At 41.1% G+C, this 26,325-nt stretch overlaps 1 protein-coding gene across 3 annotated transcripts in view; it reads left to right on the top strand.

Moving 5' to 3' along the window:
- Window positions 1–26,325, top strand: part of RBM18 (RNA binding motif protein 18) — a 90,653-nt gene that overhangs the window by 61,919 nt on the left and 2,409 nt on the right. For 2 of the 3 annotated variants that reach the window (XM_029614410.1, XM_029614411.1), the window contains exon 6: window positions 6,368–6,751. In XM_029614410.1, coding sequence (XP_029470270.1) covers window positions 6,368–6,527 — 160 coding nt within the window. In that variant the 3' untranslated portion in view covers window positions 6,528–6,751. Of the gene's footprint in view, window positions 1–6,367; window positions 6,752–26,325 lie in introns of those variants that run through there. The other variant, XR_003858423.1, reaches the window with a different exon arrangement.

Below are 26,325 nucleotides of genomic sequence, written 5' to 3'. Positions count from 1 at the left end.
TGATACAATTGATGCATGGTGCATCGATGTGCTCAATTCAGGAAATACTGGTGCATTCAGTGCTTGATTCTTTAAAGCTACAGAAGCATGTGGCCTAAATGCATACCTATGCATCTACCCTACGGTTACAGGTGTTCAGGATCCTGTATCACACAATCTTGCAATGCACAGTGCAAAGACCCACAGCGTAGCTCTAATGCAACTGATACAATATCGTCGACCTATGCTGGATTCCTCAGTGTGCATCTCACAAGACCTGTCAAAGCATATCAAAGCATCAAAGATGCCCAAACACTACCTCATCAAAGCCACTGACACATCATCTCAGACTTCAGTTTATCAGGCTGCTTTGCCAACACAGTTCTACACAGCCCATCCTAGATTTGCAAGAGAAAGTGTCAGGTTGCTCCTGCTACAGCCAATAACCAGAAAATTCACCCCTAGACTAGTGGCAGAAGGACTCGCCTGGAGACTGCAGAGCCAGTGACCTCCATAGTGCCGCTTACTTCTAATAGGCTGCCCGTTCTCATGCAGGAGCCTATCCTGGTCTCGGAAGAGAATGTCCCACCAGCTATGCCAGGCCAGAGGACTTGGTGAAAAGTTTTTCTTCCATCTCCTTGGTCAGAGATGTAAATACATTCTAGTCTCTCCTTTCGATTATTGCTACAGTGATACCTCAATCCCACTATCACCTATAGAGGTCAACTGATCAGAATCTTTGCTCCAACTATATTAACCAAACTTTTACGAGAGGATATCAGTGAAAAAATAGCTGACATCGTTAATTTATCCTTCACATCTGGTGACTTTCCCAGTTGCCTGAAACAAGCATCTGCTTGATCTTTGATTTAAAAAAAACCTACAATCAATTTGAATGTGTTAGCAACTTATAGGCTAATCTCATCTTTACCTACCTTAGCAAAAATAATAGAATTGGTAGTTTTAACCCAATAGACAAACTTTGTAGAAGAAAATGCAATAATTATTTTCAGTTCAGTTACAGAAGACTGCATAATAAAGAAACTTTGCTGTTGTCGAGTTCTGACACAGTGATCCAGGGCTTAAATAGCAGCATAGAATTTGTTCTAGTTCTTATAGATGTCTCTGCCGCCTTTGACACACTGGATCGTGAATTCCTACTATGACATTTAAGCAAACTATTGATAAATGGTTCACTTCTCTCTGGGTTTTGTTTTGGTTTTTTTTTAATCAGGTAGATCCCAGCAAATCTGATTGGGGAATCTGGGCTCTGACTGGAATGCTGTGCCAACAGGAGAACCCACAAGGATCTGCCTTGTCGGCTTCTTTATTCAATATTTATCATTAACCAATCTGTAAAATGTTTGCAAGGCTCTGCTTAAACTATAGAGTTTATGCCAGTGATATCCAATTTTGTACAATATTCATCTTCTGTTCTGAGACCTTTAAACTGTTCTAGGTTTACAGTACATACATACAGTGATGGTTATTTCACAATAAACTCATGTCAAATATCACTAAGACAAAGATCATCATTCTTAGTAGTTTCCCTTCATGCAACTTTCCATCCTCACTTAAGTTCAGTATCCATAGCATTCCAGTCAAAGTAATCTGGGTGATTGACCACAGTATACCACTGACCCCTCATATCAAGTATGTCATAAAATCTGCCTTTTGCAAACTTTGTGTGATCAGACAGTTGCAACTGTTTTTAGAACCTGAGGCGTTCCTCACTGTTCTCCAAGTTTTAATCTTGAGCAAACTAGACTATTGTAATGCACCATATTTAGGCCTTTCCTCTAAAGCTCTGCATCCCCTACAACTGGTACAAAACTCCACAGATATTAACTACAATTCCTAGGCGTGACTATACCTGCCCTGCATTGGCCACCTATTGCTCTGAGAGCACAATATAAAGTAATAAAACTAATTCATCAGTTTATATATGGGAATTCCAATTGTTGGATTCACACTCTCCTGAGGGTCAGATCACCAAGGACCCTGGGTCCTCCAAATTGTGCAGTCTGGATACTGGTTGCATTTGGCCCAGCCTCCATCTCTCCCACATTTGGTGCTGCTTCCAGATCCATCTCATTTACCACAGCTTTGACTGGAAGACTAATTGCTTCTTCTGCAATTAGTGACAATCTCAGCATCTCAACATACTGTGAGTTTCTATTCCTGATACTACTTTGTTCCCAAGAAAACAAGGGGATTCTGGCCTATTCTCGACTTGAGATGCCTGAACAAACACATTCTCTGAGAGAAATTCAAAATGAAGTCCTCAGCACGATCCTGCCTTTTATATACAGAAGGATGAATGGATGTGTGCTTTGAGTCTAAAGGAAAATTACAATATAGCCTTTATGTACTGTGGTAATAAATCATATAGTGAAAAAAGCCACATCAAATGGAATCATAAAGCCCAATTATCCTAGCAAGACCTTCAAACATACACTTTAAGCCCTATGCATGTATGTATCACTCAGATGTAGTTTAGTGGTACCAACACTTTGTTACAAAACTACTTAAATAAAAATAGTCTACTCTTTTGTAATCATTGGTCTCCTAAACAATTTTTTATAAAAAAAAACAAAAAAAAATTTGTCTTTATGAAAATGACACTTATTTCTAGAATAATGCTTTAATTATGGACATTGTAGTTAACTGCCTGTTACTATGAATGTCTGTATTAGAAGATGGACTGGATATTCTTTAACATGTATGTTTGGAATGTAATTTAAAATGTTTTCAGTTTTTCAAATCTGACAACTTAATTGAATTTTTATTTTTTCAGTTTAATTTATCAGAATTTTCTGCCATAAAAAAATTGCCCCTGAGGAAGGAGGACATTGAAACACAAGTCATGTCTTTGGTCTTGGCGGACATTTAAAGCAATATTCTAAAGATAAGTGTCATATTTTCAAAGACTTTTAAATGAAACACAAAATTTTTTCCTAAAAAATTGCTTAGGAGACAATGATTATAAAACAGTGGGATGAGATCCAAGATGGTGCCGTGAAGGGAGGACAGAGTTAGAGCTGCTCTCTGAAAACTAGTTGTTTCTTCGAATTTACATGCCACACACAAAGAGGGAAGGATTCGGCTTGAATCCTCTGTGCCTACCTTATCTACCCCGACTCAACCTACTATTGAGGGGTTCTTTACTCCGGCGAATGCATGAACTCCGAGGGGGAGGTCCACAGCAGAGCCCCGGGAGGAACACACCTTGCAGGACATACAAACATCTCTGAGCCCCTGGGCTCTCGAGACTCCTTCTCCACCATTCCATGACCCTGCTCGGGTCTCTGGTCTGGCTCTATTGCAGTTACAGCCGGAAGAGAAGCCAACTGCAGAGGCAGGATCCGATGAATTGGGCATGGGCTCTACACCTGACGGCGCTGCAGGTCCGATGGTTCCATCTGTGATGTGGCGGGTCGACTTGGAGGAGCAAGCCCAACCGGGCCTGAGTGTCTCAGTAACCAATCGAGTGGAGAGAGAAGAACTGACAGATGAAATCTGTAAGGATTCCAGAAGTCTGCTGGGAAGGTGCGGTAAGCACTGCTTTCAATTCTAAATTGCCTAAACCTCGTAATTACATTAGAAGCAGTCTGGAATGCTTTAACTTTCTTGGAAAAGTCGATTTCTACATTAACTGTGGCTATAACTGATTCACAAAAAAGTATTCAATTTATGGAACCACTACTTAATTCTCATGATGTTAAAATTAAGGATTTGGACACACAAGTTTCGCAGCTACAAGAAGTTCAAAGAAATTTATTACAAGGAGAAGTAGTAACTACAAAAAGAATGGAGAATATGGAAAATGCTCTCAGATACTTAAATCTTAGAGTGTTAAATTAATATCCCCATGAGATCAATTTAAAAAAATATTTGATGGATATACTACATTTTCCTTTGGATGCTATTCAGCCTTTGTCCAGTATATATTTTTCTTCTTCAGAAAAGAAAGGAAACCATGATGCTACTGCTGTCTTGCCTCAGAATATGGGCACGGACCTCTCAGCCTTACTGGAAACATCTGGGGAGGATCAAGTGGACTTCTGAGGAACACTGTTAGTAACTTTTGTTTTCCCAGCTGATAGAGATTCCATATTGAGGCTTTTTCTTCGTAACAGAGAAAAATTATATTATGGTCAGAAGATATGGGTTTATCCCGATATTACCAGAACTACCCAAACCCGCAGGAAGAAGCTGTTAGGAATGGTACCAGGAGGCTAGACAACTAGGAGCACAGATTACAATCGGATACCCTTGTAAATGTGTAATGAAACTTAATAATGTTCGGTATATCTTTTTTTAACCATCCCAGCTGCGTTTCTTCTTAGATAATCATAGAATTGAGGGCAATGTTACCTAGCCAGATCAGGGTATAAAATGTATATTTTGTCTCCCTTTATTTCGTTTTTTCCTTTTCCCTAAATTTGAGTGTGTACCTGTAACCTTTGGATCTCTGTTACCTTATAGAGGATCTAATGATTACCTAGTTAGGCGGATAGAATGTATATCCTAACCTTAGAATTTTCTTTAAAATTATTTGTAAATGACCCATTCTAGATGGAATTATTTCTGTCTAAAGTTGTTAATAAATGAATAAATAAAAAATTAAAAAAAAAATGAGTGGGATATTTTCAATTTAGTAGTTTTGGAACAAATTGTTGGTACCACAAACTACGTTTGAGTGATACCCTTTAAGCGCTATGCATGTATGAAGGTCTCTCTTAAGATAATCAGGCTTTATGATTCCATTTGATGTGGCTTTTTTCACTGTTAGATCTAAAGGATGCATATGCTCACATACCCACATACCCATCCACCCTTCACACTGGCACTACCTCCACTTCTAGGTGGAAACAACCCACTACCAGTACAGAGTACTTTTGTTTGGCCTTTTGTCAACCTCGAGGGTCTTTACGAAATGGCTCGCAATAGTGGCAGTTCATCTCTGTTGCTAGAGAATGAAAGTCTTCCTGTACCTGGATGATTGGCTTATCACAGCAAACTCGAGGGTTAAAGTGCTCTATTCTGAGCTTGACTATAGCTCTTCTACACATTTAGATTTCCTGATTAACAAGCATGGTGCCCATTCAGAGCCTCAAATTCAGTGGCGCTTGGATAAACTCAATACAGAAAAGAGCATTCCTACCTTCCGATTGAGCAAACACAATGACCTCGCTCATCTGCGACTTCCTTTCTTCTCCACATTCGTCTGCCAGAAAGCTCCTGGTAGTCCTTGGTCACATGGCAGCGGCCATCCATGTGGTTTTGTTGCTCAGTCTACATCCGCTACCTTCAGTGGGATTTATGTACCCAGTGGGATCAACTAACTCAACTGCTGTTGTCTCAAATGCAAATTACAGTGATCATGAAGCAGGAGTTATGGTGGTTGCTATACCTGCAAGTTCTCAAAGAGCTCCTCTTCGCTCGCCCACTTCCCTGTCATGTGGTTCTGGTGATGAATGCCTTCACCAAAGGATGAGACGTGCACCCTCTTGTGCGCGCTGACTCCGGATTTTAATGCGCGCGGCTGCATGCGCATGTTATAAAATCGGGCTTACATTTGTGCGCACCGGGTTGCGTGCACAAATGTACGCCCGCGCGTACGTCTTAAAATCCGGCCCATTGTATTATCCCTCCCAACACAGCCTTTGGGCAAAACATGGGGTCCGTGTTGGGGGACCATTTTATATACTTCACCTTGGATATATTATAACAGTAGAATTGTCAAGAGAAATAAAGAATTAAGTGTGTTTTGACTGTATTTGGACCTTCACTTTTTCCACACTCTGATTATTGAACTGATTGAGTGTGGATTTTTCTCCTACTACTCTTTGTGGCTTATAGACTGAGGAGACACAGGAACTTCCACACTTGCTCAGTAGAGCTCAAAGCTCTACTAGCTTGGAGAGATGAGTCTGTTTTTTGGTGCCAACAAATAATCTCATCTACATGTAATGGCTAATTCATTCTACTATCTATGGAAAACACTGTTTATGGTAAGTAAACTTGCTTTATTCACTGTTATTTTGCCTGTGTACCATCCAGACTACTTCACTTACGCATGGGTGTCCTATGATATCGTTCGGTGCCATAGGTAAAGATACTGTATGATCAAATATATGTATTTGAATTCAAAGTGATTCCTGATAGCAATAAAGCACTCCAGCTCCTCATCTGGATGTGAAAACATTTCTCGAATGCCTGAATCATTTTGCTTTTGACCTTATGTCTTTCAATGCACACATTGAGTTTTGGGTGAATAAATAAACTCGTAAAATGTTAAACAAAATGCAAGAAGTTGTTCAGCAGTCTTTAGGTAGTTTGCATAAAAATCCTTAATTCTTATGTTCAAATGTTTGTTTTCCAGTGTTAGCGCAAAAATAAAAGCCATTGAAGCAAAACTAAGAATGATGGCAGAAAACCCAGATGCAGATTTGCCAGGTCCACCAGCTCCTTCCTACTTTAAACCACCAGAGAAAAAAAGGACTACACCTTATTCCAGGACTACCTGGAAATCCAGGAGATAATACTTGCAAATGGATGTGATGATAGAAGAACAGCATTTTATAAAACTCTTGAGATCTTCAGATGCATTGTAGCTTTGGAATGGCACAACCAATAGAGCACAACTGCAGTGTGTGTATGTTTTAAAAAGAATATTTTTAATGTCCTGGTTTGTCTTTGCTTTCCATCCCGTGTGCTCAGAATGTGGTTCCTTGCTTATAAAAATCATGTTGCATTTAGAACCATGGTTAGGACTCTGGTTTGCATTTATTAGTCATACCAGAGCTTGCTTGGAACAGAGAAGCCAGTGCATTACATGTTCTGTGTAAAATGTGGGAGGTTCAGTCCCTTGCAACTGCCATGAGAAGGTGTGTAACTGTCCTTAGCATGCTCCAATATTAAGAAAAGGGAAGCGCAGAGTATTTTTAAATCATGTTCAGTAGTTGCTGGTTTATTACTTGAATATGTTGTCTCTTCTTTCTCCCCTCCTGAGCTCATGACTCTCACAGCCACTCTGTTTACCTCCACTGGTTTCTATAAACACGTCCTTTGCCGTAAGTAAGTGGTAGTGCAGCCTAAGAGCAGTTGACCCAGCTTTCTTGAGGTGGGAAGGTTCAGCCATCCTAGTGCCATTCTATTGCGCCTCACCAGCCAGTGGAGGAGTGGAACCCGCGTCAGTCTCCTTTTATAGGAATGTGCTTCTGCATCGCTCACACCAAGGAACAAGGTATGAAATATTCCAGATCTTCCTGTGGCACTACATAACACTACCCGTGAGCCAGCAGAACTGCTTGTGTCCCTTCAAAAGCAATGCAGTGGAGAGGATAGTTCTGTAAATTAAGTTTTAGGACTTTCTTTTTTTTTAATCCAACAGTATCATGTTGCCTTTTGGAGGCTACAAAGAATATAGAAAATATCAGAGCTAAAGTTTGAAATTCAAAATGTAATATTAAATACTTTCTTTGGGAATTGGTATCAGAGATATAGGTGCTTGTAATTTTTAATCTACAGGTTCTTGCCTGCAATGGACTTCAACCAGTATCATATATAGCAAGCACTAAAGCTCACATCATACCTTTTTCCCAAAAAAAGTTTTTTACTTAAATACAAAAAACTTTTCTTAAACCTTGAAAAAATTATATTAAAAACATGTTTGAGTACTTTAGCGTCAAAGAGTGGGGCACAAAGCTAAGTGACATGTTTTTAATAATAAATTTTTTTAAAGGTTTAATAAATATTTTTTTGTATTTAAGTAAATTTTTTTTTTGGGGGGGAAGGTATGGGATGTGAGCTTTAGTGCTTGTTGTATGATACTGGTTGAAGTCCACTGCAGGCAAGAACCTGTAGATTAAAAATTGCAAACACCAATGTATCTGATACCAATTCCCGAAGAAAGTGTTTAATAATACATTTTGGATTTCAAATTTTAGTTTGAATATTTTCTATATTGTTTGTGGATTTAATATTTGAGGTATTTCTCTGGGTTTTATTTAGAATTGAGCCTTTTGGAGGCTTCTAGCACAGAAGCCTTCCTTCACAGTTACCTGGTATTTTTTCCCCAGGTCTTTAATTCCCTCTCTACTCTCCTCCATTGTAGTGGCAGTCCAAGAGTATGAACCGCCGATAGGTGCCACTGAGGTGCAGTGGCTGGGACTCTCTGTAGCGTGGGGGATGAAGGAAGCTGTGATCACATCCTCCACAATTAGCTCTATTTTATAACTGTTACTCTCTACAATTACATGGAAAGCAGAAAATGTGATCTACTCCAGGCCTTGAAATGATGGTCTTTACAGTGGTCGCCAAATTGTGATAATACAAACATGTTAACAAGAGCTGAGAGGTTTCTGTTGAGGCAACTACCTGGATTCCTCCGTATTTAATTTCTCCGCACCTTAGCTTTATTCTTTCCTAAGCTGCTTTTATTTGTAGGCCTCCTTTCTCTTATATCCAAAGAGATCTTGTTTGTTGGAACAAAAAAAATATGAAATTAAAGGTGTTCTTATCTTTTTTTTTTTTCTTCTTCAAGGCAAATCCTGCACCATAAAATGCAGGTTAAAATCCTAGCTTATTTGTACACAACTCATGGTCATGATCACACCCTGCTTAGCTATACATCAAGGACAATTTGGGGGGGGGGGGGGGGAACCACGATGTGCCACATTAGGGGCATGAGATTTGTTTGAAAAATGGGTGAATTTTGTCCTCTGTGGTCTGGAGTATGCCTTCTCCTAGAAGGAATTACAGGAGGGCAGTTTAAGTTGCTTTTAAGGAAACCAGAATCTGATTTATAGAGGATTTTTATTTTGTATGTTGACTGGTTCCAGATGTTCACCTATATATGTGCATGGTATAGGACCTTGTCTCCTATTTTTTAAACGTTTCCTTGGGTTATTTTCCAGCTTTTTATGTGATTATGTATTATGGTTACATGAGTATAATGTTAGCCCAGGTTGTCCTGTTGCTTGCCTATTAGCAGCCTAATGTACTTCCTTACATAGTGACTGAAGCATTTAAGCAGTTTTCAAAAGCCATAAAAAGAAAAAGAGCATTTTGTATGATCAAGACTGGTCCATCACTTATTCAGAATGTTTAGGGTAGTGCTGCTGGACATGGCTCATTGATAATATTGCTTACTACCATACAGGAGATCTAATTTTGATTCTTGAGCCCAGTTGCTGCTCCTCAAGCTGGCTAGGGCTGTGATGCAGCGGAGACTGCTTTTAACAAGCCCTTAGAGGAGGGAGTCCACAGCCAGCGCTGAACAACAACTCCCATTGGCCATGCATACAGAGGCATTCCCTGTCCCAGGGTTTGATTGATATTTTTTTTGGGGGGGGTTGGGTTTTTTTTTGTTTGTTTGTTTTTTTAGGGGGGTGTTTGTTTTTTTGGGGCAGGCTCCAGTTGAACTGGAAGCTCAGAAGCTGAAGGAAATTGCACTGTTTGCGTTTATACTGAACTGCATTTGTATTCTATGCTGTATTACTGCAGCAGAGCTAGAATCTGCTATATATGGAATATTCATAAAGCCATGAAAATTTACGGTGAGTGCTTATATATGATTGGAATTTGATGGAGTAATATAGTAGGTGGCAGCATAAAAAATACTGACCCATCCAGTCAGCCCAGTTATCCTCACTGCTAAGGATATATCCCAGCTGTCAGCCATAGAGTAACTGATTATAATATGTCACTTCTTATACAAGACAGTTTTTAACATCTTCCTCCTCTAAACCTCACCATCTTGGGTAGATGGGCATATAAGTTCCCCCTGTGTAGTTCACATCCAGCAGCCCTCCCTTCTCATGTCTAACCACGAAGCTTTATAATAAGCTGAATAACCAAACATCTTGGTATATGCAATATGTGATTTGTAGAATTCATCCAAGAAAGAGAATTTCTTCATAAAAACAAAACACTGTCAAGTGCACTACTTAATGCATACTGCCACCCTATCCTCCCATCCCCAACATCTCCACTTCAAAAGCTGAGTCATGGATTTGATGGTGGTATATGTGCTCTTGTATTTGGAAACATACTTCCTTTTTGCAGAAAAATCAAATAATCCCCATTTTAAAAAGCTACATACTGTAGCAGAGCTAGAATTTGTAGCTTTAATATGATCCTTTTCAGATCCTTGAACTGCCATTCTATCAAAAAATACCCATTCTATCAAAAGTCTCTCAGAAAATATAAAATTGAAAAGTATGGTATGAATCAAATTTATTTGTGGCTTATTGCAAAGTGGGTCATCTTAGATGTAGCATTTAATTGACTTGTTTTCATTTTTAGTGCTTTTAAGGACATGTCAAAAGCACTTGTACTGGTTCAGACCATCTAGAGGTACAAAAACGTTTGACAAACTGTACTAGTTGAATTCAGACTTGGGAGGAAGGTCCACCACAGTCCTACACAGTTACCAGTCTGTAAATGACAAGAACTGGATGAGGTTCAAGTCACTTCAGATAGGGTTATACTGAAAGGTGCTAGAAAATCCATGCAAATGCAAAATGTATTTCCTGCCTTGTTTCACATCTTGTATATTTGCTCTTAGATGCCTAATTGATGTGCCATTCCCTGTATGTACCCAGATCAGTCCAGACTCCTGAGTTTTGCATTCCTTCCAGCAGATGGAGACAGAGAAAGTTTTACTGACACTGCTACATAATCTAGTGTGCCACCTGTAGTTACTCAGTATTTTTCTGTCTCCAGCAGGTGGTAGATGGTGCAAACCTGCAGTTCTGGAGTTGAAAAAAAAAGATAGAAGATAAGAAAAATGTCCTCCCAGGGGGGGTTGCTAGGTCCTGGTGGGGCCATCCCCCCTGGTCTGAGGAGGAAGAACTAGGGGTTGGTGACCTTTTTGAATGCTCAGTCCAGTGGCCCGTGGAGTATAAGTCTGGTCGTCCAGATCCCTCCCCTTCACAAGGCAGCTGAAGAGGTTTAGACTGGGTGTAGGAAAGTAAACTTCTGTGCTTTTTGTTAGTTTCTTGAAGAAAAAAATGTAAGGGGTTTTTAAAAGCAAGTTGTTCCTACTTCGCACGGCTGTCCTTTCGCTCTGGGCAGTGCTAAGGATGGCAGATCAAGCGTTTTTCCTGCTGGGGACTAAGTCTTGGCTGGTGTGTGCTCGTGGCCACGTGCATAATGGCACAGGTCGGCCTGCCACCCTTGTGGAATTTCCCAGTCATGGCTTAATAGAGCCGGACTCTGCATGGGTTGTGTTTCACGCAGGGAATGCACTTCGTGGGGGTGCCTGCCCAAGCTTTTAAGACTAAAGGCGCTGCTGCAGCTGCTGTTCATTTAAATCGGAGATCGCAGCATGCTGGGTTTGTTATTTCTTCTCTCCCTGTTGGTGCAGGAATGGTGACCATTTTGGATCCTTGGACAGCCCTGTCGGCATCAGTGGGGTGAGGGGGGAATCCCCTCCAAGGCTATCCCTGGTGGTTTCTGACTCCGGGGAGGAACAGGAACGCTCTGATTGGGTGAATTTTCCTCTCAATCCAGTTTCTGAGTCCTCACAGTCTTTTTCCATGGAGTTTATCTTGTTGATGCATATGTTCTATTTGGCAAAGAAGTCAACTGGGGAAGCATGCTCTCAGTCCTGGCTTCAGTGGATCCGCAGCTGGGTCGGAGACCCGGACAGGCAAAGAGAAACATTCCTCGAGTGGCTAGCATATATTGGGTCTTGCCTTCTCGGCCTTGTGGTCCAGGGGACGATTCTGAGGATTCAGATGTTGTGGATGAGGTGCCAGGAGATTCCACGGGGGCTACCCTGGGACTGGATGAGGCCAGTCTGGTTGGGGATCTAGAAGAGGTCCCTGTAACTGAGAGGGTTGACCCCAAAGTCATACATCTTTTTAGAAAAGAGAAGCTTTTATTCCTCAGGTGCTTCAAGATATGGGAATCAAAGTTTCTCAGGAGCAGTCTCATTTGGAGGGAGCAGATCCCATCCTGGACAGGTTGAGGGGTCCAACGAAAACTTTTCCCTTCCACAAGTCGGTATATTGTGACTCGGATACTCCAGAGGCTGGCTTGAGAGTTGATAGAGCTATGGCGAAGCTTTATCCGTTAACTGAGGAGATGTTGGAGTTATTGGCGCTTCCCAAGGTCGATACTTCAGTATCTGCAGTAACTAAAGGTCACTATTCTGGTAGCTGGGTCCATTGCTTTGAAAATGTACAAGACCGGAAGTTAGAGTTTCACCTCAGAAGAAAATTTGAAGTCTCGGCCCTGAGCATAAGAGCGGCAGTTTGCAGCAGTTTTATGCAGAGGGCATGTCTGCATTGGGTCTAGTAATTATAGGAGGTGCATCCTGAGGCAGAGCAGAAGGCTGAGTGCTTGGAGGCAGCAGTGGGGTATGGAGAAAAATGCTTTGTACAACCTAGTCAGAACATCTTCCAGGATCATGATGTCTGTGGTGTCAGCCAGAATATTATTGTTGTTGCAGAACTAGTCAGTGAATGTGTGGTCCAAGGCTCAGCTAGGTGGTCTTCCCTTTAAGGGCAAGCTTTTGTTTGGTGAGGACCCGGAGCAGATAATGAAGCATTTGGGAGACTCCAAAATGCATAAGTTACCAGAAGACAAGCCAAAGGGCAGAAGATTTTTCCTGCTCTGTCATGGTTTCGTGATAGAAGATTTCATCTAGCTAAAGGTCCTTTGAGGCCTCAGAGGCAAACCACACCCAGGGCTCAGTCTTGGGGGCAGAACTTTCAAAGAATTTGGAGACTTCCTTGGGACAATGCAAGTACAGGTGCAGGTAGTGCAAAATCCTTGCAATGAAGCGAGGTTGAGCTGCTCCTCAGTTCCACTCATTGGAGGCTGCGTGGGCTATTTTATGAGAAGTGGACCAATGTTACCATGGGCCAGTGGGTTCTAAATGTGGTAAAAGACAGATATGCTTTAGAATTTGCTCGTCCTCTTTGGGATACCTTTCTGATTTCCCCTTGCACTCCTCATTAAGAGGCTAGCCGTTCAGGAAACGCTAAACTGGTTATGGCGACTGGGAGCCATAGTCCCAGTTCCTCACGAGAAACGAGGCATGGGAAGATACTCCATTTATTTTGTTGTGACAAAGGAGGAGGGGACATTTCACCCAATTTTGGATTTGAAGAAGGTGAATGCGGACCTAAAGGTTCCTCATTTCCAAATGGAGACTGTGCGCTCTGTCATCGCAGCGGTGCACAAAGAGGAGTTTCTGGCTTCCCTAGATTTCACAGGAGTATCTACCCATAGCTGTCAGACAAGAGCACCAGCGTTTTCTGAGGTTTATATTTCTAGGGCAGCATTTCCAGTTTCGAGCCCTCCCTTTCAGTCTGACAATGGTGCATGCACATTCACCAAGGTGATGGTAGTGGTGGTGGTAGACATGCGTTGGCAGTCCACCAGTATTTAGATGACAAGCTCATCCAGGAAAAGTCTGTGGAACTCTGTCAGCAGTCTGTGCAGAAAGTTCTGTTGCAGTTTGAGTCTCTTGACTGGGTGGTGAATCTAGCAAAGTAGTCATCTTCCCTCTCAGATCCTGCAGTTTCTAGGAGCTCAGTTAGATACACAAGGGGGCAGAATGTTTCTCTCAGAAAAAAGGATACTGAAGTTGCAGGGGCAAATTTGTCTATTGGGGCTTTTGGTGCCCAAGATCTGGGACTGCTTGCAAATCCTAGGTTCTATAGCATCAATTTTGGAATTGCTGCCTTGAGCATTTGCACATATGTGGCCCCTTCAGAAGGCTTTTCTCTCCCGGTGGGATCCATTGTCAGAGAAATTTCATCTTCCCCCTTCCACTAGCTTGAGAGGGCAGGGACAGTGTTTTAGTTGCTCCTTCGGTCCACTCTGGAGTGTGGTGTGGAATTGGAGGTTCCAGATTGGATGATATTCGCTACCGATGCCAGCCTTTCAGACTGGGAGTGTGTCAGGATGAGTCAACGCAGGGCTGATGGTCCAAGAAAGAGGCTTCTTGGTCTATCAGTCGGTTAGAGATGAGTGGTGTAATTTGCTTTACTTTCTTTTCTGCCACTATGTAGTTGGTCAGTGAGGGTCCTATCAGACAATACAACAACTGTGGCTTACATCAACTGGCAGGGAGGAACCAAGAGTTGACTGGTGGCCCAAGAGGCTCAGGAGTTGATCCTATCAGCAAAGCAGCACTTGGACAGGATAGCAGAGTCTCACATTGTCAGGGCGAACAATGTGCAGGCGGATTTCCTAAGTTGCAGAATATTGGACTCTGGAGAGTGGGAGCTGTTGGAGAAGGCTATGCAGCTATTTTGCGAAAGGTGGGACTTTCCTCATATGGACCTGATGGTGACCCAGCGAAAAGCCAAGGCATCCTGATTTTACAGTCTGAAAAGGGAGCACAGAGCAGAGGACATCAATGCTGTGGTACTCCCATGGCCTAGGGACATCCTACTTTCTTTCCTCCATGGCCTCAAGTGGGCAAGGTGTTACGACAGAGAAACATCCAGATGAACTGATTCTGTTGGCTCCAGAGGGGCAACGCAGTCCATGGTTCGTGGATCTCGTCAGCTTGACTGTAGATGGTCCACTGCAGTTCAGTCATCTGCCAAATCTTCTTCACCAGGGCCCAGTAATTTTTGGACCAGATGACTCACTTTTGTCTTGTGGCCTGGCTTTTGAGAGGAGATGGAGGGATTACCCAGAAGCTGGCATTACCACCTTGTTGCAGGCCAGGCCAACTTCCCCATCTTTAGAATATGTGTGAATTTGGAAAACCTTAGAGTCCTGGTGTGTTGCTAACAGGGTGCACTCTCTTCAAGTTACTGTATCACATATTTTGACCTTTCTTCAGGAGGGTTTGGTCAGAGGTTTAGCCTTTAACTTTCTTAGGGTACAGGTAGCGACCTTGAGTGGTCTCCAAGGTTTGGTACAGGGCTATTTTCTGTCAGCGCATCCGGATGTCATACGTTTTCAGGGGGTGAATAATTTGTGTCCTGTGAGCTTGCCCGTCTTGGAATCTTAATCTGATGCTCAGAAGATTATGTGAGGCCCCATTCAGGTCATTGCGAAGGGCTGCCCTAAAGGACTTTGACCCTCAAGGTGTTTTTCCTGGTAGCTGTTTGTTCAGCTAGGAGGATTTCAGAGCTTCTGGCTTTGTCATGCAGGGATCATTTTCTGCAGATTTCAGAGTCAAGGGTGCATTACATACAGTACCTTCTTTTCTGCCTAAGGTGTGGTGTCTGCGTTACATGGAATTTCTGGTCTTTCCAGACCTCCTTGCCTCCTTCAAAAGAATTTAGGCTCTTGGACGTGAAGCGTGCGTTATTGAGATATCTGAGTTTACTTATGACTTTCGAAAATCAGATCATCTCTTTCTGTGGAGTAGTCCAAGGAGGGGCTGTCAAGCTTTTAAGGCTACAATTGCATGTTGGCTGAAGGAGGTAGTTGGTTGGGGCCTATATATCCAATGGTCGACTGATGCCTCAGGGGTTGAGAGCCCACTCAACACTTTCTCAAGCAACCATTTGGGTTGAGGCTCAGCAAATTTCTCTGCAGAAGATTTGCAGGTTGGCTACGTGGAAGTCACTGCACACTTTTGCAAGACACTACTGTTTGGATGTTGGGGCTCTGGCTTCCTTGGCCTTTGGTGAGAGTGTTCTGCGAGTGGAACAAGCTTTGGTACATCCCAGGAGTCTGGACTGATCTGGTACATACAGGGAAATGAAAATTGGTTCTTACTAGCTAATTTTAATTCCTATAATACCACAGATCAGTTTAGAATCCGCCCATGGAAAGGGGGGGGGGAGTTATCTGTTTGTTCTATACTATTGCTTTTTTTTTTTTTTTTTTTTTTGTCATTGAGTTGTTAGTGGGTTTTCACGCTGGTTTTTTTTTTGTTACGGTAACGGAGTTGCCAGTTTGCTGCAGTATCACCATCCTCCTATTCGTTGGGGGTGTTTATTGTAAGGGTTTTTTTTAGTGTGGTTATCTTGGCCTGGGTACAGGTCAATATTGATGGTTGCAGGTGGCACACTAGATTATGTAGCAGTGTCAGTAAAATCTGCTGGCAGGAATGCAAAACCCAGGATTCTGGACTGATCTGTGGTACTACAGAAATAAAAATGAGCAGGTAAGAACCAATTTTCCTACTTCCCATGCACCTAAATAGAAAGTGTTTGGACTGCAGAAAATGATGGGTTTTTAAAGAAGATTCTGCTTGGGAGGGGGAGGAGGGTTATGAAGGCAAGCATGTTAATAAGCATCCATGGTGAATAACTATAAAACACAAATTGTTTTTATCTGTTTAGCCACAGCATGAACATTTTGGTTCTGGTAGAAAAATTTATCTTCATCCAGTTTGCTCGTGCTGTGCACCAATTAAGTTCCTACTGCTTCCTGTAGCTGTAGCAAATATGTGATCATTTAGAAAAGATTTTAATTGAAAAAAAATGTTTCTTGTGAGATGTTATTCTCCACTGTTAAGACAAGGCTTTGGATGATTCTTCTGCGTTAGTCCACAGAGTGTGAGGTGGTTCTTTTTAACTTTGGTTAATTGTTTCATGTTGAGGTGTCGTAGTACAAAATGTTCCATTGCTGGACTCTGGCTTAGAATTACCTCACAATGAGACATGGTTTCTCTCAGGAGTAAATAAACTTTTCTCTCCAACTAGGAAGTACTTTTAAAAACCTTTCACAAGCATTTTTTGACTAAGCACTATTTTCTTGCAAATAGAGGGTCAAAATGTATATAACTAAAGGTTTATGTATCAGGATAAATCTAGTATTTTGAGTAAAACCCATCAAATATTTTTCACATTTATAAAAGATAAAAGCATGGCATAAATTAGTGGGTTTTTTTAAGAATGGTATTTGTTTAATGTAATTCTGACCGTTTTGTAACATTACTGTTCTTTGTGTCGTTAGAACCTGTACTGTTTGCCTTATCTGATAAATACTATATTCCTAATCCTGTCATTAGAGTGAATACTGTACATGTCCATCCTATGGCCATCCTGTGTCCTTATAATATCTACGTTTCTGCCATGAATGCACTGTAAACCTATCTTATGTGTACTTAACTATTCTATGGTGTTAGGGCATATTTTGTATCTTTGTCATCAGCCCCTACTTACTTTCCATACCACACTTACTACATTTTTAAAAAGTGATGGACCTGCTTTTTTTTCCCCCCAACTTACAAATAATGATTCCAAACTCCCGGGTCTTCTCCTTTTCAGTTAGACCCATTCATAGTCCTTGAATGTCTGACTCCTTGACGTAGAAAAACTCCAAGACCAACAAGCCAGTGAAAGTTATTAAAAGTCTTGAACCATAAAGACAGTACTTTCACTATAATCTAGATTATTTCAATCACTGCAGTTGTCTATGTTGGATCTTGTAACTATTTTTGGAAAAAAATGTTAATATAGAGGAAAAGACCTCAGAGTAATAGCAAGCCTAGTCAAAAATAACTTTAGAATGTTTGTAGCAAGTTCTTATCATTGGTCAAAAAACCTCCACCTTCCTTTGATTCAAAATCAAAAATTATTTTTGTAAACAAATTTTTAATATATAAAAAAAATACCTCGTGATACTGTCTATTCCAATCCACAGATTCTGCTTATGTTGCCGACATTGGCCAGCGTTTCACCGACAAGGCTTCTTCAGGGCATCAATCTAAAAATAACAATTGTATTAAAAAAAAAATTATATATATTCACTTACCTCTTATCACAACTTAATTTTCCCCTTTACTCACTGTGTTGAGGAATCCAATAACATTGTTTCGGTAGCTCAACGTTCTCTGATTCAATAGATCAAATATGCTGACGCATGTGCAGAGGATTTAAACAGTCACAAGTATGGGCATGCACAAAGACCCAATCTATAATGACTGAAATGTGCATCCGTTCATTCACTTATTGATACAACAATCACTACTTACTCATTTATAAATAAGAACATGTCAACACAATTAGTTATGGAAAGAAGGAATCTGAGTACATTTATATTGATTGAAACACAAATCAAGGCTCATAGAGACATTACGATTTTACTAACCAATGAAAACTAATGTACTCTTTTCAGAACAAATTTATAGAAGGGCACTCCATTCAAATGCAGTATTTAAGCTATGAGGTTCCAAATTATGTAAATGATGGATCCAGCGTTGTTCTAATCGTAAAAATCATTTTTCACGATCACCACCACCCCCCCCCCCCCCCCAACAGACATGTTACTGAACTTGATCGATGACAAAACACCGAAGACTAAAAAAAAGTCATGGTGTTATCCTAAACCAGGGCTTCCCAAACCTGTCCTGGGGACCCACAGCCAGTCGGTTTTCAGGATATCCACACTGAATATGCATGAGATACATTTGCATATGCTGTTTCCATGGTATGCAAATGTATCTCGTGCATATTCACTGTGGATATCCTGAAAACCCAACTGGCTGTGGGGTCCTCAGGACAGGTTTGGGAAGGCCTGTCCTAAACAATACAAAATAATTGGAGGTGTTTTAATACAAGTGTTACTTTTAGATTGATGCCTTGATGAAGCCTTGTCAGCGAAATGGTGGCCAATGTTGGCAACATAAGCAGAATCTGTGGATTGGAATGGACAGTGACACGAGGTAAGGTTTTTTTTTTATATATTAAAAATTTTTTATGAAAATTTTTTTTTTTTTTAATAAAAGAAAGGTGGAGGGGTTTTTTGACCGCTTTGAATGTTTGTAGCAAGTTCTTAAGTTGTTTTGACTAGGCTTGCTATTATGCTGAGGACTTTTCCTCCATATTAAAAATGTTTTTCCAAAAATAGTTTTAAGATCCAACACAGGCAATTGCAATGATTGAAATCATCTATATTATAGTGAAAGTACTGTCTCTATGGTTTGGGACTCCTTGAAGTGACAAATTCCCCATAGAGCTGATGTGTTGAGTGTTTGTTTATTTGAAAATATGGAATCTGTCAATCCGGTGACTTTGGTCATCAGTATTTTCCAATGAACAAATAATATACTGGTGTACAAGGTTTAAAATGTCCCCTTTGTGTGTCCCTACTTTTCTGTGGCTGTGTGCATGCAGAAACTAATCCTTTTCGATGTTACTATTCAAGGATAGTCTGCATTCAGCGTCCTTTGCCGAGGAAATTTTCAATTGTATCTGTTTTCAGTCTACCACTTTGAGCTGGTCTTGCTGAGTTCTCAAAGTGCATATGCATAATTTATTTAAGTAAAATGGTTAAGCTCTATTTTTAATAGGACTTCTGTGATATGTTCATAAAACCTGAACCAAGAAATGGTCTTTTTTTTTTTTTTTAGTGGAATGCTTACTTTTGATACTTGTTTGTATTTAACTATTATGGTTTTCTAAGGTTCTGATAACTCTGTAAATAAAATGGGGAGAGTTAACTGGTTTTCTTTCCTTTTAGAAAGTCACTGACCTTGCAGCCACTTGCGTTTCTTCTGAAATGACTTTCATCTGATTTTTCCTTCTTATTGACCAATTTAGATGTCAAATTGAATAAAAGCAGGAGTATCTATTTAAAGCCCTGCACATCTCCGATTACTTTCTTGGCATTACTTCGAGGTGTGGGGCTTGCATATAAAACTTCACCATGAAGCAATTCCAGGAAGAGTTTGCGTACAAAATTATCAAGTTAAGAACATTCATGTACTATAGTGCCAACTAAAAATTAATTTATTAATGGCCAGAATTTATGCAATTTAAACTTTTGTATTCATCTGCCTTGCAGGGGTCTACAGTAGGAAGGTTCAAGGTGGATTTCTGTGAATCTGAGTTCACTCTAATTCTATTCTCCACAGAAATTTAAATGAAATCTGACAATTTCACTGAATGCGTTTCAGCACAAATTCTCTGCACATCTCTGTTTTTGTAAGATGCAACATTCTTAAAGTAGAAATGAGCTCTTTTAAAATATTTTCAGAGAGAAGATGTATCTGTCTATAATAGCTGTTTTCTAGACAATATTTCTGTCCACACAATTATTCATAATTGGGTCCAACTCGAGGGAAGGGTTCCTTTATGAAGAGTTTGATGCTTTTTTGTGTAACTGTTATAAATGGCTAATCTATGTGCTCTAGTATTCATCATGGTAAAATACAACCTAGTCCACTCATTTCTTAATGGGGTGTAATATAGCAGATCCCTGCAGCAAAAGTTCAGTTGACCCATCTATTCCTGTTCCTATTGCAAAGCCTGATCTCAGCTGCCAGTTCTAGAACCTTGACTCTGTATAAAATATTGATCTTTGCTTAGAAAGGAGATGTATAATAGAGAGAGGGGCCTGGCCTCTCTTCCAACTTGGTTTAAATTTGCAAACATACAATTTTGAATTTAAAAAATCCAACCAATCAACTTTCATGTGGCCCTTCAGGAAAAATTTTTTTTTGGGGGGGAGGGGGAAGGTGGGATGGGAGTTTAATATCGAGCTCAGATTTTCATGCGTTTTTACCAAGTTGCAGTACTTAGACAATTGGGATGGTGCTCTTATCAAAGGTTAGTACTAGGGCTTAACTTAAAAAAAAAAAATTGGGTTCAGCTCCACATTAAGGAATGATATACTAAAATTAGCAAATTATGCTATTTACAAAAAATGAGGCAGAATCCATGCTAAATCTTTGTCTAATGTTGCTGAGAGAACCCTCTTATGTTCCAAAGTTATTGCTATCCTGTAGTAGGTACATTTACTTTAAAAACTTATATTCTAGCTTTTCAGGCTGTCAGGCCTGTTCCTAGTAAATATGTGCTCCATGTTGAACATAATCTTGAAGTTGTGGAATATAAAAGATGCTACTAAAGAAAATGGATTATAACACAAATGTAAAATAAGCAACTCTAATAATAAATTGGTTTGGCTTGATGTAGTATATCAAAATTAATTATAACAAACTCAAATAACAAAAATTATAAATAAATCTAAAACGGCAGTAATAAGTTGTAATGCTGCCAATCTTACCTCTCCCTTAGCTCAGCCATATGCCCTGATTTCCATAAGGAGAAAGCTACTACTTCTACTCTAAAGTGATCATAATAGCTTGAAAAAGATTATTTAGGTATGAAAAAAACCCCCATCAGACTTTTGAGATTGGCTTTCCAAAGGTCCCATCAGGCCAGTTTTTGGGGTTTTTTTTTAGTTGGGGGCCTGCGGATTGAGAGTTGAGTCAAAAATGATTTCCTTGTCCTATTTTTAGTTCAAATCTTACTAAATTTGCATGCCATTTAATCATTTAGCAAGGAAGGGTAAAATGTATCCATTCATAAAATACTATTGCCTTCTTAGGCCTGGCCAATAGACACACTAGTGCTGCAAAATTGTGGGGAACAGCAGGCTCCCTGACGACTTGTTGCCTCCCAGGTCTATTGAATCTTACTTAACAGAGCAGGGCCTTCTGATTCCTGCTTCAACCCCCCTCCCCTCGTAGGGAACAGAAGCGGAGGGGTGAGGCTGGAAGGCACAGAGCAAAGAAAGTGCTCCCTATCCTGCTGGGAAGCAGGGTGGGGGGGGAGATGCTAGTGTACACACCAAGGAGCAAAGCAAAGTCACTGCTCCTTACTCCAGTCCCTGTCCTCTAACTCAGGCTCACCTCCTCCCCTTATATCCCTAACTCATCTAGAGCAGAACAAAGAAGGCAATGCCTTAGCCTTCTGCGAGGTTCTCTCTGTGGGGGGAGAGGTGGGCAACACCACCACCACCAGGGCTTAGCAGTGGCAAAAGCCCAAATCTATCACTGTTCTTAGAGTACTTTAGCACTAGTATAACTAGCCCTGTCTTATATATATAGAAACATAGAAATGACGGCAGAAGAAGACCAAATGGCCCATCTAGTCTGCCCAGCAAGCTTCACACATATTTTCTCTCATACTTATCTGTTTCTCTTAGCTCTTGGTTCTATTTCCCTTCCATCCCCACCTTTAATGTAGAGAGCAGTGATGGAGCTGCATCCAAGTGAAATATCTAGCTTGATTAGTTTGGGGTAGTAGCCGCCGCAATAAGCAAGCTGCACCCATGCTTATTTGTTTTACCCAGACTATGTTATTAGCCCTTATTGGTTGTTTTTCTTCTCCCCTGCCGTTGAAGCAGGGAGCTATGCTGGATATGCGTGACGTATAAGTCTTCTCCCATGCTGTTGAAGCAGAGAGCCATGCTGGATGTGCATCGAAAGTGAAGTATCAGGCCCATTTGGTTTGGGGTAGTAACCGCGTCTTGATAGATAAACCCCTCTTTCTAAGATGGGTTCAAAGGTTTGCATATCTGTTTTCAACCTAAGTCAAAAAGACTCAATGTTGATAAATTTGGAAATTCTTGTCAACTCCCTGAGGACTTGCAGCATGAGTCCATGTGCGACTTGGCTAAGATCTACTCTAAATATCCAACTACCGCTTCCCTTATTTGGTTAGGATTCAAAAAGAATATGAACCCGTTTACCCAGGGTTGGTTTAGGGTAAGGTGATGGATGCATGGGTTAAGAAAGGGTGGGATAAACAAAGCCCTGCCCTGAAATCAGCTAGAATCTATTCGAGGGCAGATTTTGGTGCCCATAAGCAGAGTACGATGCCGACTGCTGGGCTGGTACACTGCCCTAAAGAGAGCGGACAGAGTCTTCCCATTAGCCTGGATCTTTGGGCTTGGTTTACCCCAGTGCAGCAGGGAGCAGCTGTACCCTGTGGTCATTATCTGTCCTCATGTTCTAGGTTTCTATGCTAATTATCTAGGAATCCCATTTTAATGTAGGACTATTTCTTCTCCATATCTTCCAAAGCGCTATCCCTTTATCAGGCTGGCTTTGGAAGCCATTGTGCTGATTATCCCATCCCTGACTCGTATTTTGATTGTCAGTCCTTGCTGAGCCAAAAATGTACTGTACTGTATGACAGCATAAACATTTACATAAAGAATCTCTAGAGAAATCTCTTAAAGAAAAGTTGAAGATGGGAACTTTTAGTTTCTGGGGGTTTTTTTTTTTTTTAAGAATTTTCAGTTTTATAAAAACTTGCTAGAGGATTTAAAAAAAAAAAAAAAAGATGTGTACAACTTGTAAGCAAAATAAATCTTCAACTGCTATTAAGAATTCCTCTTCTAACCTATTTGCAGTCTCTTGAGAAGGGAGTAGTGGAAAAAGAGCATAGTCCAGTACCAGTTTCCAAACTTTTTCGATGTAATAATAGCAGTGTAGTAGTTACATTTTGAATAAATCTAGTTATAGTCGTACTGCTATGAGAATGACCTGCTGTATGGAAGGTAAGCAATGAGAGAAACCATTTCACTATGACTCGAATCGCTATAGTTCACAGGGGAAACCACATGTAGTCAGCACCTCTTTATGGAAAACTTTCTCGTGTTTGCAGCTCCAGTGCCTCGGGCGAAAGCAGATTTTGCCTAACTTGTTCCAGAAGCACAATCGAATATATCGAACACGTGCAGTCTGAAATAAAACTCAGGGGGGGCATTACCATCACTTCTGCCTCGCCTGATTATTGTGTTATTGGGGTTTGCAGACTCTCAGTCATTGGATGGATGGGGGGGGGGGGGGGGGCACATAGAAGTCATATAAAGAAATGTGGTAAGTGCTGCTCGGCCCTTTCTTGCTACAATGGAGATCTGACTCCTTAAAATTCGTCAGGAAGAAAGGAAGACGAGGAGATGTTTTAAGAGAATTCGCACCTATTGCAGACTAAATTAGAGCAGGCTAGCCCTGCAGTCCGCTGTCGTAGCATGAACCTGCCTGAAGTGATGGAGTTTACGAATAGGAAAGCAGACTGATACATATTATTTTTTTGTTTTCGGAATGTATGTCCAGTCCAATTATTTTTCAGAAATTCTGAAGTGACTCTAACCTAAATGGAATTTCTCTTAGTGCTGTCAGAGGTGCCGGGGGAGAGAATTTGGAGGAAAAAAAAGTCTGTTTATCCTAACAGACTACTCCTAGGCCAAGCAACCGTTTCCCTACACTACCTCCAGTCCCATCATGATTCTTGGCAGTGCGAGGGAAATGGGATTTTCTGTGTATACATTTGGAATGGCACTGGAAGCGTGTGCAGCACCAGATCCCACATATTTTGATCACATGAAATTAGTCACAAAACTTTGACATTAAGAAACTAAAGATCTTTATCCTCCACCCCATGCATAAATGTGACTTAGTCACAGATGGTGGCATGTTGTCCTGTACTGCATAAAGGTATACGGCAATAACCTGCTCCTAGAAAGTGGTTATGTATTGAGATATATGATCATGTGCTACACCCACATATGTATCCCTATATATATATATATATATATATATGGGTACATTTTCAAACCTAAGTTGGGACTTGCCTGGATAAATTAAGGAGGTATATGTGTAACTTGGTTGAATAGCACTAAACTGGGCTTTCAGCTGCCTAAAACTGCTTGCAATAAGTTCATGATGTTTATGAACTTGGTCACATGAAAAAGAGAATCAGGAAGGACGTTATCAATCGATGCGGTTAACTTACATTTTCACAAAGCACGCGCGATTTATGCCATCGTAACGTTCCTTATGCATGTACCTTATCCCCCTAAGCAAAGAGCTATAGACTTAATCTGACCTATGCTGTGAAATGGCTATTTATGGAGATATAACGTGGTACATGGTAATATGTGTAATTCAAAATCGAGATTTAAAGTGGAAGGGTGAGGCATACGCTTGCGACGTATACTGGTGTAGTATTCTAAAGGATGCTGATACAGTCTCACAGCTATAGAGGGATTTCCAAGTCTCTGCTTAAAATACGAATTTTTTTTACTCCTTTGCAAAGATCTCCTCTCTGCAGCTCAAAACTGGCTGGTGGGGGTCTCGCTTGTTGACAGGCACGTTTGCAGGGCTGAAGGGGGGGAGAGGGGGGTGAAAGATTTGGGTATTCTCATCTTGACCTTCCGACCTCTGGCAGCAATTGTTCGGGTGCTTTGTTAATATATATCTATATATGTTCCAGTGCTTATATATATATATATCTGTTCCAGTGCTTATATATATATATATATATATAAGCACTGGAACAGATATAGAGATATATATATATATATATATATATATGTGTTCCAGTGTTTTATTTATATATATATATATATATATATATATATATATAAAGCACTGGAACACATATATATATATATATGTATATATGTGTTCCAGTGCTTTATATATATATATATATATATATATATATATATATATATATATATATATATATATATATATATATATAATCTTGGATTCCTACCTGAGCCGCTCTCCTTCCCATCCCTGCACCCTTCTACAAAATGCTTGCAAAGGCACATGTCATGTCCTTTGGTAAAGGGAGTGAAGTAGCTTAAGGTTAAATGCGCCTTTTATTAATCAAAATAAGAAAAGGAATTAAAAGCTCTTAAAACCATAATACTGCGCCATCCCCAACGATGCCTCCCCGTGTGTAAGCTCGGGGCCGGCGGGTAGGGCAGTGCTAGCCCTCGATAGTCGGCAGCGGGCGATATTCGCCTCCTCCAGATTCCCTCTTTCTCCACATTCATATTGTGCCGCTGAGACCTGGCCCGCCGGAAGGGCCTTTGCTCAAACCCCTAGTGTGACCGCCCTTGAGCCATTGATCGGTTGCTACTTAGCTGTGAGTCCTAGTTCTCACCTGCCCCCTGTTCTCAGCCCAGGCCCCTGTCCCTTTTCGATCTGTTGTTGACCAAAACCTTCTGGTATTGTTGTCCGCTGATATTAACCGGACAAGTCACTGAGATTCTGGGCCCTGATCCTTCACAGCATTCACTACTGCCCTACCTTTGACCTGTGGGTTATAAAAAAAAAGGGGGAGCCTGAGTGCCTTTAAGCTCCCTCACCCCTTTCGATCTGGTTGGTTAATTATGGAGTCCAGGTCGTTGGGTAAGTAAGAAGCTCTAGTTCCTGACCACCCCGCACCCGCTATCTGCACCCCAAACGCGGCCCAGCACCAAGGCCAAGGCGACAATCACGGATCGCCTTTTGCAGAGCATAAAACCTATTCACGTTCAAGCGGGAGGGGTGATCGAGGGATCACAGGTCTCTCAATCTTACCCTTTTCCAACTAGTGCCCCCCCCCCCCTCCTTCCCCGATCAGAAAAGCTGCAGGGACCCCTCCCCCCATTGCTCCGCACTTCCTTTAGTGGAAGGGTCCGGTGCGTGACTTGCACGAGTGGGAGGGGCTCGGCGGGTTCCTGCAGGCTGCGGTGCCACGAAGTTGGTCCTCCTATTGTCCCAGATTAGCTGCAGGAAACTGGAGTTGCAACTTCAAGATGACTGGCATCGGTGCCTTGTCTGCCGGGTGAGGTGCCACCCTGGGCGTCCGGTAGTCTGAACCAGAACCAGTA

This window comes from Rhinatrema bivittatum, chromosome 8 (genome assembly GCF_901001135.1).
Source record: "Rhinatrema bivittatum chromosome 8, aRhiBiv1.1, whole genome shotgun sequence".
NCBI lineage: Eukaryota > Metazoa > Chordata > Amphibia > Gymnophiona > Rhinatrematidae > Rhinatrema > Rhinatrema bivittatum.
This window is presented reverse-complemented; position numbering and strand designations above follow the sequence as displayed.